Source organism: Fukomys damarensis, unplaced genomic scaffold, assembly GCF_012274545.1.
Source record: "Fukomys damarensis isolate Sample0158 unplaced genomic scaffold, DMR_v1.0_HiC HiC_scaffold_37, whole genome shotgun sequence".
In the NCBI taxonomy this organism is placed as follows: domain Eukaryota; kingdom Metazoa; phylum Chordata; class Mammalia; order Rodentia; family Bathyergidae; genus Fukomys; species Fukomys damarensis.
This window is the reverse complement of record NW_022900949.1, coordinates 13,508,467-13,525,989: the sequence shown is the minus strand read 5'-3', so window position 1 is coordinate 13,525,989 and position 17,523 is coordinate 13,508,467. Positions and strand designations below refer to the sequence as shown.

Sequence of the window (17,523 nt, the reverse complement as noted above, 5' to 3'; positions counted from 1 at the left end):
AGAAACAAGATTTTTTGGTAAATTTTATTGTTTACTCTTTTTTACCTTTATTCTTATTAGTACACGTTTGTTATACATATTGATCACTTTCATTATGGGGAATTTGTACCTGCACATAATACATCCTAATTCTTTTTTCCCATTCCCCTCCCTTCCCCTTCTTATTTTCAAAAGATATATTTCTCATTTCATTTTCCCCTCCTTCCTTCTCTTTTCTCCCTCCCTTGTTCCCATTTGCATTTGAACATTTTCTATCTACTTCCCAATATCTATCATTCATCAGTTTAATTCTTATTTATGCTTTTGTTTTCGGATGCAAGAGAAATAACATATTTGAACATATGCATCTAATTTATTTCACTTAAAATATGGTCTCAAAGTGCACCTATTTACCTGAAAATGTCTCAAGTTCTGCTGTCTTAGAAAAAGACATATTAGAGAAACTCTACAGGGCCCAGAAAATATTAAAGCAAATCTGTTGTCATATCTAGCTAAGAATTTCCTCATGATGGTGGGGTCTCAGCCTGAGAATTTCATCTTAGTGTCATTTCTCCTGAGTGGCAGGAGATTGAATGTTTATAGCCCAGGAAACAATTACTGAGACCTTTAAGGGCCAACTATATACATCTGAGGTAACACTGTCATTATCTATAAAATTTTCAAAATGAGATTATCAGTGTGTTGAAATGATGATTGTACCATAGTTGAAATTCTTCAATGAAGGTAATTTTAACCCTATTAAGAAAAAAAAAGAATGTCTACAATCAATATGTTGCAATAATAGAGTAATACCTTTCATTACATGGGCTTCCAAAGTAGGAAATGTAATATGTAAGGTTTCACCTGTTCCCTATGAGGTGGCCTCTTCCTAAGCCTGGTCTCCTCCAGATCACTGGATGATAGCAACAATTCCAGGTGTTGTCCTGGCCAGGGACAGAAATATGAGGTTCCTTCCTTGAGTCTGTTTAAATAACTCATTTTCTATATATCAAGTAGACTGAACCTATATAGTGCATTGCATGGTGGCCACAATATATGTCCAGTTCCTTTTATACTAAATTGTTACTAATTTAAACAGTACATAGGTGCATGTTACTTGTTAGAGAAAAGATAATTTGCTGAGAAAATGTTTTTCATGATTATCAGTGTGGGCCTTCAGTGCAAGAATATGCTTCCTTCTGAGAAAGACAGAAGTGAAGAAGACATAGAGAACAAGGAGACATTTTAACAGGGAGACAGAAATTGCATTGTTGTGACAAGTAATTCACTATCAGTATTCAACAATTTTTGCCCTTAAAACACTGTTATTTTTATATAAATTGAATGCATTTCTATCACCCATGATAATATGCCTATAAAATTTATTGTATCAATGTGAATCTTTTTGACTTTGTTAATTTTCAAATTTAATGATTGTACTTCATGCATTATTGAGGTCCTCATCCAGGACCTTCAAGTCAAACATTGTGTGTTTAGTAGTCCATGCATTCATCATTTTTTCCCTCACACAGGGGATTGAACTTAGGACCTTGTGCTTGCCAGGCAGGTGCATTACCACTGTGGATCCCCTGCTGCAAGCTCCATGATTTTAAGGTATGTATTGTGACTTAAAAATGAAATGCACTACTAAGGATGATAAAACAATGGTCTCCATTTTTCTTCCATTGTGAATAAAACTCTTTGAGTATTATTCTCCTTGTCTTCCAAAGGAAAGTAAGATAGTTATATAATTTAGATGGGAATAACTGGCTGTAGAAGAGTAACTTTATATTTTTGGGGTAATTTACATTTATGGTATTTCCCAAGATATTTTCTAAGTGACTGAACCATTTTAAATTTCCATTCAATATCCACACTACTCCAATTCACATTTTCAGTTATCCTGATAATCTAATGATTATAGAATAGCATTAATATTCATTTCTTTATGAAGTTTAGAATAACTTATTATAATATGGATCACTTATGAAACACTAACATTTATATTATTTCCTAATAGCTCTTATCAACTTATAATAGCAGTCATTATTAAATATTTTTATATTAAATATATTTATGCATATATTAAAAGCCTATATATATGGCAAATCTGTTCTTTAGGCATACATCAACTTTAACATGCACATCACATCATTTAGTAGATACTTTCAAGTGCTTAGTTGTAAGATGATTTCATTTGTTATTTTCTCATGGTTTATACTAAGAAGGTCTTAATATTGAAACCCATACTTTACTTCATAAAATATTTATGATCTTGCCCTACTTAAAGCTTACCGTGTGAAATTTCAGTTTTGATTTTCATGGGGATGATAAATCAAACTAAATTTTATCACTTAGACTTTTTTATTAGATAATCTATTAATTAACTCTAAAGCCAGCTCAACAATTAATAAATCATTTTATTTCAATGTACATGTTTTCTGTATGCTTTTTTGCCAAATACGTAAGGTTATTCTATCTATATCAGCATAAATATTACTTGCTTTAATTATTGTAGCTCATCTTCTAGCTAAACTGTGGTAGCTTCCCAGAAACTTGTGCTTACAATCCCATTGTTACCAGGATCCCAGGATAAATATTTTTCTATTAATGTTTTCTGTAATATCAATGACCAAAATATTTAATTTAAATTTATATATACATGTAAATTCATATATGGCATGTTACATATATGTATACTATATATATATATATAGTATACATATATACATATGTATATAATATATATATACACACACACACACACACACAACACATATATAAGTATATATATAAATGGTTTATAAACGATTCATTTCATGATTCTCAGAAAAATGGCCACTTGAGTTCCTATGAGGAAGATGGCTGTGGTCTGTCCTGTTGTCTCATGATGTGGGATTTGCAAACAGAATAACATTTTGCTGAACATTTCTTTTTGTGAACCAAACTGTTGACAAACAGCAGCATTCATGAACCTAGGTGTTACTACACATTCTCCTTAATATTTTTTTTCTTTTTTGGAGTTGTTTACTACATATATAATAAAGTCCATTATTCCATACATATATAGGAATACAGGAAGACAAGTTACTATTTTGAAGTTTGGAAAACTTGATAGAATAAGTTCTAAAAAGAAATACTTTTCATTGTACAGAAATGGACAGCCATATTGGTCTAGAAATGTTAATTTTTATTTTCATCTTTCCACTGGAACAGGGGTAACGCATTGTACTAAATATGTAAGGTCATGTATATGTGGGTTTGATTACAGAAACTAAAAAGTATTCTCTAAATAATGAAAAAAAGAATAAGAAGACTACAAGAGCAAGAAGCAATTTAAATATGTTAAGGGACCATTTTCATCTTCAGAATTAAGGATTATTTTAATCTTACGTCATTGCCTTTTCTCTTTTATTTTCCTTTTTAGCTATATCTTAGGATTCCCTATTTTTAATGTTCACACAGAGATTTATTTAACTGAAAGACCGAATAGTTTCTCTGGTGTGGATAACTATAATAGTACACAGCATCCTAATGAGACAAATAATAATGTGAAATAGGAAGTAAAGGTCTAAAGGTGTAGGGAAAATGGGAAGGGTGGGGGAAAGGCAATAAGGGAGAGGAAAAAAATATGAGAAACTGAAAAAAATGGAAATAAAGTGTTTGTAAATGCGGAGGGGAGGAGGGGATGAAGGGAGGGCAGGGACAAGGGGAAAAATGAGAATTAAGACCTATTATATAAAGGTACAAGATCCCAATGATGAATGTAAGTGTATTGTATACCTAGATTGTACCAATAAGCTTAATTTAAAAAAGAAAGACTTTTGAGATACTTGTTAATTAGTCCATGTATACAAAGAAAACATATCAGAAACTTATTTATAATATACTAAAGAAGGTCAGAAAATTTACATAGAATTTGCCTTAAACGATTGCAGTGTTTGTGGTACATTCATTAATTATCATTGGTATTAGGTAGGAAGATGAAGACATATTTACATAGATTGATGATAAGTAAACCTATCCTCTATTTCAAGCTAATCTTGATTTTGAGTTCAACTGACTCCTTTTTTCCTGATATGGTTGGCTAGGATAGTTGTGACTGTTGAAATATCTAGGAAAAGAAACCAAAGTCCACTACAGAACAAAGCTGTGTCCACGTTTGAAGGACATTTGTGATGAGTGTAAGAAGAAAGATGTGGGGGAGAAATGATGGCATTTGCACAGTTTTACTGTACTTAGTAACAGAGCTTTCTAAGTGTTAGCATTGGTAGTCATAGCCATTTTTCCTAATTATTATATTTATTACCATGATTTATGGTAATATTCTCTTTTATTCCAAAAATAAGGTCTACTTCAATGATGGAAGAGTGAAATGACATGGGATATTTAAATCACTTTGGATGGCTGGCTCTTACTGAATGTACTATATTGAATCATGCTTTTAGATCCCCTCCAGTCTTATTTACAAAGCATTAACCAGCTAGGTAACTATTCAGAAAGTTTGGGATTCTTCCCAACTGTGAAAAAAAATTAATTAACCATGCCAAAAATGTCTGTGTTCTAGAGTGGATTTAAAATGGACTGTTTTAGAAGCAACATATTCAGAACATGATAATGTGTTTCCTGGACCCTCCATTTATAATTCTCATGACTTTAGGAGATGTTACATCTTACCAGTTATGTGAAGATAAAACATTACTTTTCTGTGAGGACATGTACCAAATCTTCTTTACCTCAAACGATAATAAATGCTGGAAAATAAGTCATTGAGAATTCTACATTTTTATTTTCTAGAACATAATGGTCATTATCATATAATGGCGGAATTCAAGTATTTTATGGAAACCAGCAAAAGCAGCATTTGGGAATATTTTTGAAGAGAAAATTTTAACCTATATCCAATTTTTTGAATCTGACACTCTAAGTTCAGAGCTAAATACTCTGATTTTTCTACATCCTCCAGCTGATCTCATGTACGATAATAGTAGAGGATAGCTATCATAAAACCCAGAAATGATATTTTTGCTTGTGGATTTCCTGTGAGCTTGTAATTTGGGGAAATTCTCAAGGAAATATGCTGTGTACCAATTGTTTGATTTGTTCCCATTAGTACATATTGTAAACAAATCTTCCACGAGACACACAAACCAGAGATGGTTTTGCATGGTCTTCTGAATTAAAAAAAAGTGGTTGGCTACATTTATTAAAGAATTTATGTTTTGTTCTTGAAAGATGCAGGCTTGCAATTTACTCGACTTGATTGCCTTTTCTTGCTTTGGTAAGAGTATAAAGGTGACACTATGGATGGAGTTTGGATGTGTTCACTCCTCTTCCAATTTAGCAGGACTCTCAGAAGAATCGATACAAATTCTTCGATAGTATATGTATGTCTCTAATGCCAGCACTCTGGAAGTCCGAGGTAATAGAATCACAAATTCAAGACCAACCTGGGCAACCTAGTTAAGTTAGAAAGGCAGTGTGGCAAAACTTAAAATGCTAGATTTAATTCAGTGTGAGGATCCTGGGTTTGACCCCTAGTACTGTAAAAAAAAAGTCGATGAAATTTCTTTAATATTTTGGTATAATTCTTTGGCAAGCCTCTCACTTCTTGAACTTATTGCTGATCAAAAAGCTTTTTTACTACTGATTCAGCCTCTTCAGAATAATTATTCTTCAAGGAATAATTTATGACTTCATCCATCATCCCTGAATAACTGAAGGCACATTATAGTTACACACGATCCTAGCTCTTGAGATTCACCCATTTACCTAAAACAAATCTAAAATTTATCCTTCTTAGTGGCAAACTAGCATCACACTTTTTATGCCTTGTTTATTGTATATAAGAAATGCTGCTGAGGATGTGGGATACAAGGAGCATTTCTCCATTTTCAGCAGGAGTGTAAATTGATACAAGTACTACAGAAAGCAGTATAAATATTCCTTCCTCAACATACAAAAAAAGGGTCTATTTGAACCAGGGAGTCTGCTTCTAGTTATAGTCCACAAAATTTTAATAGCATCATTTTGCAGCTGTATATAGCAGCACAGTTTATAAAGTTTTGGAAATAGCCTATATGCTCAACAGCAAATAAATGAATAAAGATAATATGGTATTTATATAAAATGTACTACCCCTCTGTCATTAATATATTTATGAAGAATTGTTCTTGGTATTGTCTATTTTACCACATGCTACCAACAGTGTCATAAATTTATGTATATACAGAAACTTCCAATAAAGTATACACACTTGAGGAAGAGAAAAATGTATAAATATTCTAATACTAAATTTATTGAGACATCATGAAATCGACACGAGTTACCTTTGGCCTCTACAATTACAAGATGTGCTCAAAGTGTTGGCCATTAGCTTTCAGCTATTAATTAGTTTTTCATTTCCTGAAATATATATACATTTTTGGCAGGATCTGTATATATAATGCTCATCTGTAAAATTTCTATAGTAAATTCAGTTAGACTTCCTGATATGATGAAATAGATATAAGTAGCTAAAGTGGAAGGTAGGGATTTATTAGAGAATTTGAATGGTATGTGTACGTAAGGGCGGTGAAGTGAAGTGAGCAGAAATGAGGGAGAGACCCGAATGAGGTGCAGCTGGTGTCAGGAGTGAGGAAAACGCTCATGTTGAATTCCTCCCCTCCACAGAGTTGGTGTTTAAGGACATATGCTCCTGGGATTGGAATGGCAGTAGTGATTCTTGCAACTATCAGGTTAATGAGGAACTTTGGAAATTGACCCCTGAGGAATTCAGAAACTTTAGGAATCAGGCTGTGCAACCTGACTCAAAAGCCCTGCCCAGTCAGACAGAAACAACTGTGCTCTCTCCAGAGAACGATCTTCTTGGTGAAGAAGCACTGATTAGATCCACGTGTCCACCCTTTCTGAGCAAAGATCTTTGACTTTCTATGCAGGTGACTTTCTGGGCCCCACTCTCAGAGAAACCCTCCAGGTAAGACAAAGTTTCTCAATTATTTGAAAATTAATGTGGATATTTGGAGAACAATTCCTCTCCTTACAGAAATCTCTTGGATGTTCCTGTGAGGTGGGTGGTGTGAGTTCTCTGGGTGAGGAGGTGGAGAAAGTGTAGCTTGCTCATTAAGCAGTTTTTTGGTCCTCATGTTTCACACCAATAGGAAGAGCAGAAATGACCTAAATAACAACACCTGCAACACAACCATCCATAAGATCAGGGATATTGCAGTAGTGTTGTTTCATGTCTCATTAAATAGGGCAATAAAATGCAAATCATATATGCTTCACAACCTAGACAATCTCCTTCATGGCTTGATTTTCCCCAACAGAGGCCTCTTGAATGTGGTGGTGTCCCATCTACATGGCTCTTAATTGAATGTGTAGTCATGAGCAAGAGGCAGTAACTGTAGCAACTCTCAGTTGAAGAATGTTTAAGTAAACTGTGCTGTAAATATAGTGGAACAATCTAGTCATTAACATCAAGTAAGAGGACTACATACATTATCAAAAATTAAAATTATCTAAGGGGTCTGATTGTAAATTATAAACCTATACACTATGTTCTGTTATTTAAATATTTTAAAATACAACACCATAAATTAGTTTTAAAGAATAGTGGAAATTTTATTGAAAATTCAAATAGAATATTGTAAAGTGAAGTTTCCCCCATGGGGAAAAATCATATTTATGAAAGAATGTGCTAAAAAGGGCATGAAACATACCCTTATTTTTTTCACAGTAAAAATATCTAAAGAAAGCCATGGTGAAGTATGTGGCATTTTGTTTGATGTCTATGGAATGCCAGTCCTTCAAGATTTTCTGCATATAGTGCATGGATAATACTGAAGGAAAATATACACACTTGTAGAGTTTAAATTGTGTGCATTTTTCTCATGTAGCATTTATCTGATAATACATTTCTATATTATACACAACCTTTTGTGAATCATGTTTCTAATTCTTTCACTATTTTGTTTATGCTTGTTGCAATGTATTTTATCATATTTTGATACTAAGTGAATATTTGCAACATTGAAATTCCTTTCCTCACATTTTTAATTTAAGCAAGATTTCAAAGGTAACTTTTGCTCATATATTCTTCACTGATAATGCTATTGCTCATGCTACAGTTTTTCTTCCTTTTTTTCCTTCTTTAACTAGCCCAAGCAATGACTTTCTTCTGAGTGATGAAAAGTGCAGTGATCTTTGCTAATGAAAGATATACACAGGGACACCCATTCACACGTACACAGACACAAAAGATTAGAAAAGTCAATTGAGGGCACATCCTATCTAGAATAGTACAGGCTGCTTTTGCTTGATTTATTGCTAATATCCTTGAAACATCTCCATGTGCACTTAAACTCTGAGAATGTGGGGTATAATTATAGGTAATTATAATACATAAATATTATATATTTACTGTATGTGCATAACATGCTGGTGAAACACACATTGGAAAAAGAACTCCACGCTACAGCTAATGAACACACACTTTAAACAGCTTCCATTACAAAAATGTAAAACATCTAGTTAGAGATTATCTTCCCATTCTAAAAGCAACTACTGGAGAATAAAGTAAATTCAGAGCCAATGACTCTCATTTTTCACCAAATGATCATTGTTAATGTAGCTGTTTTTATCTTCCCCTGGGGGAGATACAGCAGTGCTCACAAAGGACTTTCCTATTTGAATGCCTACGTATCAGAGTTCACGTAAAATTTTAAGTCTCTGTCTTCTAGAAAGGAATAATTCATTTTTATTTTTATCATTTTTATGAGACTCTGCATTTTACTTTTTTTAAATTTGTTAGTAGTTTGTTTGCTTTTTAGTTTTATGTACTGGGGGGATTCTAACTCATTCCAGAAAGCTTTTCCCATAGGATTGGGAGTAACGTTTAAACATAGTTCTCCTAGAATTAATTGCTGAAGCAGATTGCTTGTATTTCCAATGGATGATGGTATTACCGGGTTCAACTCTAAAGGCACAGATTTTCAGATTTCACTGCTCATGTCCACCCTCGTGTCTGTTTTCCACATCCTACAGCTCACTTAATGCATACTGGATGGCACACTTTGAAAGGAAGGGGATAATTGGGGATTTACTTCAACAAGAAACTATTACAATTGTAAAGGAAATAAATAAGAAATGTAGAAACATTTAGAAATGCTAATTCTGTACTATTAGGGGATTGCCAGAGATGAGTCAAGAAGATCCGCTTGGCAGTCTGAAAGTGAAATCTTTGGCATAGTGTTATCAGAACCTGTGTGTAGATTTTTCCATGGCATGTGCCATAGCTCCATGGGTGTAAAAGAGTAACTGTCTCATCTGTAAATTGACAAGACATTCAGGTCATACTAGAACTTCCAAAAGTAAGAGTCCACCACTTCACAGCATACCATTTCCCTTCAATCCTGGGTTTTGGACTGGTCCATGACCTGTTAGAAATGAGGGCACAAAACAGGAGGTGAGCAACAGCAAGGTGATCAAAGCTTTGTCTTACACCCACTCAGCATGGCTTACATTACTGCCTGAGCTCTACTTCCTGTCTGATGAGCAGTAGCTTTATGTTTTCCCAGAAGCTCAAACTCTACCCTGAAATTGCCATGCAAAGGATCTAGGTTCCAAGCTCTTTAAGAGAATCTAATACTTGATAGTCTAGAATGGAGCTCAAGTGCTGATGCTCTGGCCAAAAAGTGGACGTAAACAGAGATTAATAGTAGCAGAGATGTTTGCAGAGAGCATTATGCATCATTTGCTTGCAGAACCATACTAAAACTCACTCAGTGAGTGACAAGTGTAAGTTAAGATGCATCTCGTGGCCCAGGATACAGTGGCAAGTGAGTTGATATATTTTAATTGTACAAACTATATCTAGTAACAGGGTTTATGTCAGCATCCAAGGCTAATGCCAGTTTGCATAAGACTTGCTCATTATTTCATTTACTTGATTCTGAATTATAGTGAGTCATATAATTGTTTCATTCTATATTGCATTATAATAATAATAGAAATAAAGAGGAACACAGAAATTAATGCATTTGAATTGCCCCAACCTGTTCCTCCACCCAAAGTCTCTGATAATAGCATCTTCCATGAAAATGGTCTACAGGACCAAAAAGGATGAGGATATATGCTCTACAAAATAAATTTGCTATTTATTCTCATATTTATTTTTTAAGGCATGGACTGGAGAGAAAAATCCATGTCTTATGCTTTATTTTAATCCCAGGGTTAGCCACTATTTTGAAAAAAAAATGGACATTTAATAAAGGATAGAAGAGCTAGAAGAGGAGATAGAGAAGAAAAACAGAGGGGAAAGGGGGCAGAAAAAGGTCTGAATTTTCACATGGGAATACAATGTGAATTCATATTTTTTGTTTGTTTAAGGCACTGTTAGAAACTCTTCAGAAATATTAAATTTACAGATAATATATGCTAAACATAGAATGTTCTTCCTCATTCTCAGAGCACATATAACAGATATCTGTCAAAAATTTTCATTTCTATCATGCCCAGGAGACTCTGATACTCAGCCAAAAACTATGTTTCATTTTATTTTTACAGTATCTTTGCACAGATTCACCAACAACATGAAATTCCAAAATCAAACACTTGTCACAGAATTCCTTCTCCTGGGACTGACAGATGATCCAGAAATGCAGCCTCTCATTTTCAACCTATTCCTGCTTATCTACCTTCTCACCATTGGGGGAAACCTGCTCATCATCCTGGCCATCAGCTCGGACTCCCACCTCCACACACCCATGTACTTTTTCCTCTCCAGCCTATCCTTTACTGACATCTGTTTAAGCACCACTACCATCCCAAAGATGCTAGTCAACATCCATACACAGGATCAGAGAATCAGTTACACAGGCTGCTTCTCTCAGCTTTGTTTTGTATTAGTTTTTGGCTCTTTAGAAAATTGTCTCCTTGTGGTCATGGCCTATGACCGCTATGTGGCCATTTATCAGCCCCTGAGATACACAACCATCATGCATCCCCGTCTCTGTGTCCTGCTGGTTCTACTCTCCCTTCTCATGGGCATTGTGCATGGTCTGCTCCACAGTCTGGCAGCACTGCCACTGTCCTTCTGCACAAATGTGGAAATCCCACACTACTTCTGTGAACTTGCTCAAATCATCAAGCTGGCCTGTTCTAATACCTTTATTAATGCCATGCTGATATATTCAGCAGCAAACACATTTTTTGGTCTTCCTCTCATTGGAATTATTTTCTCTTATGTTAAAATTGTCTCCTGTATTTTAAGAATGCCATCAGTTCGGGGAAGGTATAAAGCTTTTTCTACCTGTGGGTCTCACCTCTTTGTTGTTTTCTTTTTCTATGGTACAGGTTTTGGTGTATACTTGAGCTCTACCTTTAGTAACTCTTCTAATAAGAATGCAGTGGCTTCTGTAATGTATATTGTTTTCCCTCAGTTGGTGAATCCTTTTATCTATAGTTTGAGGAACAAGGAAATGAAGACAGCTTTGAGGCGTCTCATTACTTGGAAGCCTATTTTATCTTGGGGTCTTGGGCTTTGAGCTAGCCTTTCTAGAATAGCACAAAATGAGAAGAATACAGGCTGGGCAGAAGCCTCACTCTGTCACTAAAGATCTTCCAAATTTTCCACTTAATATGATGTCTAAGCATGTTTCAACTTGTACTTTGTGCTTCCCTTTGATTATCCAGTTCTGTTTGACAAATTATTTCCACCTGTGCACTCTGTTGTGGTGCTCTGATTTATTTAAAGAAAATCATGAATTGAGTCCTCAATTTTTTCATCTTTAATTGAGTTTCTTGGTACATTTTAGGGATACAGTATAGTTACATTAATTGTTGGAATCTTGTACCTCTACATGACAAGGCTTGGTTCTCATTTTTCCCCTTGACCCTGCCCTCTCTTTACACCCTCTTCCCCTCCTCATCTACAACCATTTTATTTCCATCTTTTCATTTTCTCACATTTTTTTTCTTTTCCCTTTTTACCCTTCCCCTGCCCATCACACCTTCCCTACACCTTTAGCTTCTTCCTTCCCATTTATCAATGTCAGTAATCTTACTAGGAACTTCTGTATTATTGCAGATTATTCACACCAGATAAACTATTTGGTATTTACATATGTGTGCCTTATTTATTTCACTTAGGAGTATATCTTCAATATGTATCCATAGTGGCACAGTTTGTAATATCTAAAACTTGGAAACAGCCTATTTGCCCATCAGTTGGAAACTGGATAAAGAAGATGTGGTTTTTCTATAAAATGGAATGTTACTCAGCCATAAAGAATGAGAAAATAGATTCATTCATGAGTCCTCAATTTTAAAAATTATTTACTCAATAATTTTGCAGAGATTGTGCTGGAACAGTTAACTTAATGGAAAGATGCACTAATAATATGGAAATAAGACTCTGTGTAGTCTGATAGATTGAGCCTTGATTTTTTTTCCCACATGATGCTAAAGAACTGGACTGTTATTTTAATTAAGTAATTAGTGACACACACTTCCTTCAGTCATCTGCATATTTCTGCATTCATATTACCATCTTTCCTACTTAGTGTCATTTTTCCACTTCACATAAAAAGATTGTATGTCAACAGTTTGAGGTGTTTTTGAGATATTTTATATTTTGAATCTCATTTTACTTCTCATGAGAAAAAGTATTTACATAAATGTTCTTGGACTATCAAAGGAATTACTGTTCATTGTTAAGATTTGACAAATAGAATGACTAATGTCCAGGATTAGGTCTTCCTGGAGCCCTACATTATTTGGCTTCATTCTAGGATTGTTCTCACAGTCATCAGGTTCTATAGCTTGAATCTAAAATGTCCCCAAAGGCCCATGAGTTAAAGGTTTTGGCTGCAGAATTTGATGCTTGAGAAGTTGTTGTTCATTTAAGAAGTTGTAACAACTATGAAGAAATTAGCTAACTGAGGATGTGACCTTAAAGGACATAGTGGAAAGCAACACCACTCTCTCTTGCTTCTCTGCTACCATGGATTGAATATCTTTTGTCTATCATTTTCTCCTCATGAAAATGTCTTTGTTCTTTACATGCTCAAAAGCAATCAGGCCATCTGATCTTAGCTTGAAAATGTTCAAGTGTAGAGACTAAGTAAAGCTTTGCTCTTTTTAAATTTATCAGTTCAGAGATTTTGTTACAGTAATGGAAAGATGATCAGTATATCAGGTAACTGCAGGATATGAGGATGACAGGCCCAACTTGATCCTAGAGACAGGAAAATGAGTGCCCTTTCCTTGCTCCATTAATAATAGATCTCTCTTTGTAGTAAACTTTCAGATATTTCTCTTCTGAGATGAGTAGTGGCCCTGAAAATGATACTTCTTTTCTTCATCCCTTTGTTGTAACTGTGAAACTACATGAGAAGCGGTGCAATCTACTCTGAAGGGGATTCCTTCCACAAGGCAGACTAGAACTGCAGAAGAAATACAGAGCAGTGCCCACCAAATTTGATAGTGTCTAATCTGAAGCATTTTGAAAAATAATTATTTAAGACTGAACTAGAGAACAACTCCAGAACCTATACTTGAGAGTTATTTGCATCACCCTTCCAAAGTGGCAGGGTGGTAGGTGGTCCCAAGGGACAGTCATGGAGAGGCCATGTGCTAGACATAAACCCCTTCCCTGAGAATTTTATACCCAAGCTAAGACACATTTCCTAACATAGACGATGTGAAACCAGGCCAACCATGTAAGGTTGTCAGAAGGGACAGGATCTGGAAGTATTATTATTAAGTCCAAGTCTGAATGAATCCCAGCTCCTCTTCCTGTATTCTTCCTGTAACTCAATGGTGTTTGCTTTCCTCATCCAGCAACATGAACATGGATATGGCTTGGCTTTGATGGTCACCACAGCAAGGGTTGTACAGACAGAGTGGCTTCTAGAGGAAGGTGGGGGGGCAAATAAAAGCCAAAGGCCCTACAACTCAGCAGAAAATGTCATGACTTGGGACACACAGAGGAACATGGAAACTGGAGCTGCATGCGTGACTACAAGCCTGGGGGGGCATTGACCAGCTACTCCCAGTGTGAAAGATAGGCAGGATTTAGCATTCACACACAAAATCCTTAGTGTGGAAACAAACTACGTCTTACTCTGATGCATTGCACCAACCAGATACCTTGGGAATTCCAATATTGCAGACCTGGACAGAAAATGCTCAATAAAAAACACAAAGGAATTTGTTCAGGGGCTTTCTTGTTTGTTTTTTTCTTCATTGGATATTGGGGGTTGGATTTTCCTCTTTTTCTCCTTTATTTACTGTATGATTTTTCTATTTCCTCCATCATTTTCTGTTACTTTATCTAATCCTGTTATTTTTCTTTTATTCAGAGGTAGGATCATTTACTTCACTTTTCTACCTTCCTTCTCCTCCATCCTTTATTTCTCACATTATACTTCTTTCATGCTCCCATGCCTCACCCACTCCACCTTTTCCTAGCTTTATTACATGTTTAATATACATTAACTTTATCAATCTTTAGTTATTTAGTTAACCATATGATAGTTTTGAATTACTTTGTGCTGTTAATGATGGTATAGTGGTAGCATTAGTAGATATTTACAGTATGTAAGTATATGTATATATATACTTTTTTGTAGCATGTCAGTATCCAGTCTGAAATGCCCCTATAAATTGCTAAAATTTTTGCTATTATCAGTGTGGTGTATTTGTTAGTATTAGTTGTTTTTTATTCTACACACCATATCTGGTTATTCTCTGTGTTATCAACAATACTGATTCATTTCCAGAGAATTAGGCACTGGGCACATTACACTGCAAACTATATACTTTTTTGTAGCATGTCAGTATCCAGTCTGAAATGCCCCTATAAATTGCTAAAATTTTTGCTATTATCAGTGTGGTGTATTTGTTAGTATTAGTTGTTTTTTATTCTACACACCATATCTGGTTATTCTCTGTGTTATCAACAATACTGATTCATTTCCAGAGAATTAGGCACTGGGCACATTACACTGCAAACTCCACACACAAATTAACTGAGATTGTTGGAGCTTGGGTTAGAGATAAAGGACAAGAGAAAGCCATGCACAGAGTTCATCACAGAAAAGGAGACACTGAAGAGATCTTCAAAAAAGAAATTTGATTCTACTATAATAAATCTGCAACCTTTACACACACACACACACACACACACAGAGTAATAGAAACATGAGGATTAACAAAATTGCTCCATCAATTTCCAACTCCCCCCAAATCTGATCTTTGTGCAGTTAATCTAAAGGAAGTAAAACAAAAAAGGTAAATTAAATAAAATAATACAACAGACACAATACACACAATGCAAAAATACAATACACACACAATAACAGATCAATAAAGTGGTTAACAAGCTCAAAGATTATATAATTAAACAGGTAATGATATTAGGGGCTTACCATAGTTTTGACTCCCAAAGTATCTAGAAAAGGTAATGGAGTCCACTAGAGAAGAAAGCTGCAATCATATTTGAAGGGCACTTGTGATGAATGGGATCAGAGAGATTTGGGGAGAAAGGATGGTGATGGCATAGTTTTTGAGGGAGAAGGATATCCAACTTCAGAGTGGGCAGCGAAAAGTGTTCTAAAATTTGTCTCATTTACTTAATTAATTATGTCACTATGTAACAAAAGAATGACTTTACACTTGACGTGTGAATTCCTTACTGCGTAATTTGTAGAGATTACATATTTGAAGTCCCTCAACCATAGCAGCTATTGAAGCATCCAGGCACAATTTGTTCAATGTCCTATTTCTGCCTTGCAGTATTACTTGACTTTCTCCGACCACAGACTCACAAGCGGCCTTGATATTACAGTTGAATGATTGTCTTTCTCATCATAAAATTTATCTTATGATACACAAACAAATTTTTGTTTTGTTTTCAGTGCTATAAAAATCCAAATTTAATTCATAACATTTCCTTTAATTTATGTTTTAATGGGATATATGCTGAGTATTATCTCAGATGGCTATGTTTTATCATAAAGATATCAGGTGAAAGTAACCATCAACCTAATAGAAATTACAGCTGAAGTTTTCAGGAAGCATATTCTTGGGTGCTGTGTTTATTTAAAAATAATATCTTGAAAGTTATAGATTCAGAACATAAATTAAGAAAGAGTTTACATATTGTAAAATATGTTGATAAATATGAAATTTTGAAATCTTTAATTCTAATAGTGTAAGAGTCAGGAAATCACTCAACTTAAATCACTCTCTTCCTTAGGGTTGGTGTTCAGGGATATTTGCTCCTGGGATTAAAATGAAAGTAATGTTTCTGGTTCTTGTTAAAGAAGAACTTTGAAAAATGACCCCTGAGAGATACATAAAGTATAGGAGACAGGTTATGAAAATCTGGCTAAAAAATTCTACCCAGTCAGGAAGCAATAGTTGTGCTGTCTACAAGAGTTGGATTTTCCTGGTGCACACCCACTTTGATAGTCTGTGTGTCTGCCCTTCCAGAGGACAGGTATTTTGTCTTCCACATGCAGGTGATTTTCTGAGCATCATTCTCACAGAAACCCTCCAGGTAAGCCAAAGTCTCTTATTTTATCATTTCAACACGAGTGCATACATTTTAGTACAGTTTCATCACTGTGCAGAGATCTTCTGTTCTTTTCTTGCAGAGGGGCTCTGAGGAACGTGAGTAAGGAGTTTCAGTCAGAGAGAAGCAACCAGCTGCTTCTTAACACTTATATTTCACACTAACATGAATTACAGAATTGTCCTAAAAATCACATTTTCAACCTGGCAACCCATCTCCCTCCAACAGTTATCCAAAGTTACTCTGCCATATTTCAGGTGTGTTTCAGGTCTTGTTAAACAAAATAATATTATGGAAAGTATATACAATTTACCACCTTGGTAAGTCCCCTCATTTTTTCCTTCCCCCAAAGACAAGCCATCTTAAATATGGTGGTGTCCCTCAGACATGGCTCTTCACTGTACATAAATTCACCAGTAAGAGGCAGTAATCATAGCATCCATCAGTTAAAATGTATGGTAGGACATTTTGCTGTAAAATGTAGCGCAACAATCTGATAATTAGCCTACAGTAAGGAGGGTTATATATCACAATATTTTTCAAAAAATAAAATAGGTACATCAATTGTAAATGGAACATGTCTGCAGTAAATGTTTTTTATTTTGTTTTGTTTTGCTTTTTGAGACAGGGTCTCACTATGTAGTTGAGACTGACCTGGAACTCACTATGTAGCCCAGGCTGGTCTCGAACTCACAGCAGTCCTCGTGCCTCACTCTCCCAAGTGCTAGAATTACAGGCATGCACCACCAGGCGCAGTGTGAATTTTTGTTATATGAAGATTTTAAAATAGAATAACTTGAAGATGCTACTTAGCAGAATGACACTAAATGAAATATTTAAGTATGTCAGCTTAGTGTGATGCTTCACCTGTGGAATTAATAAAAAACATTAAATGTGGAAGGGAAAATGCAATAAGTCTTCAAATATTCCATTATTATTTCTCACAATAAAATATACAAAGAAAG

The 17,523-nt window shown here is 35.0% G+C and overlaps 1 protein-coding gene across 1 annotated transcript; it reads left to right on the top strand.

Annotated features, from left to right (window-relative positions):
• Positions 1 to 10,571: 10,571 nt before the first annotated feature.
• LOC104866705 (olfactory receptor 7G2-like) lies at positions 10,572 to 11,525 on the top strand. The gene has a single exon (XM_010630867.1). The coding sequence runs from the start codon at positions 10,572 to 10,574 to the stop codon at positions 11,523 to 11,525; it is 954 nt and encodes a 317-aa protein (XP_010629169.1).
• Positions 11,526 to 17,523: the final 5,998 nt, after the last annotated feature.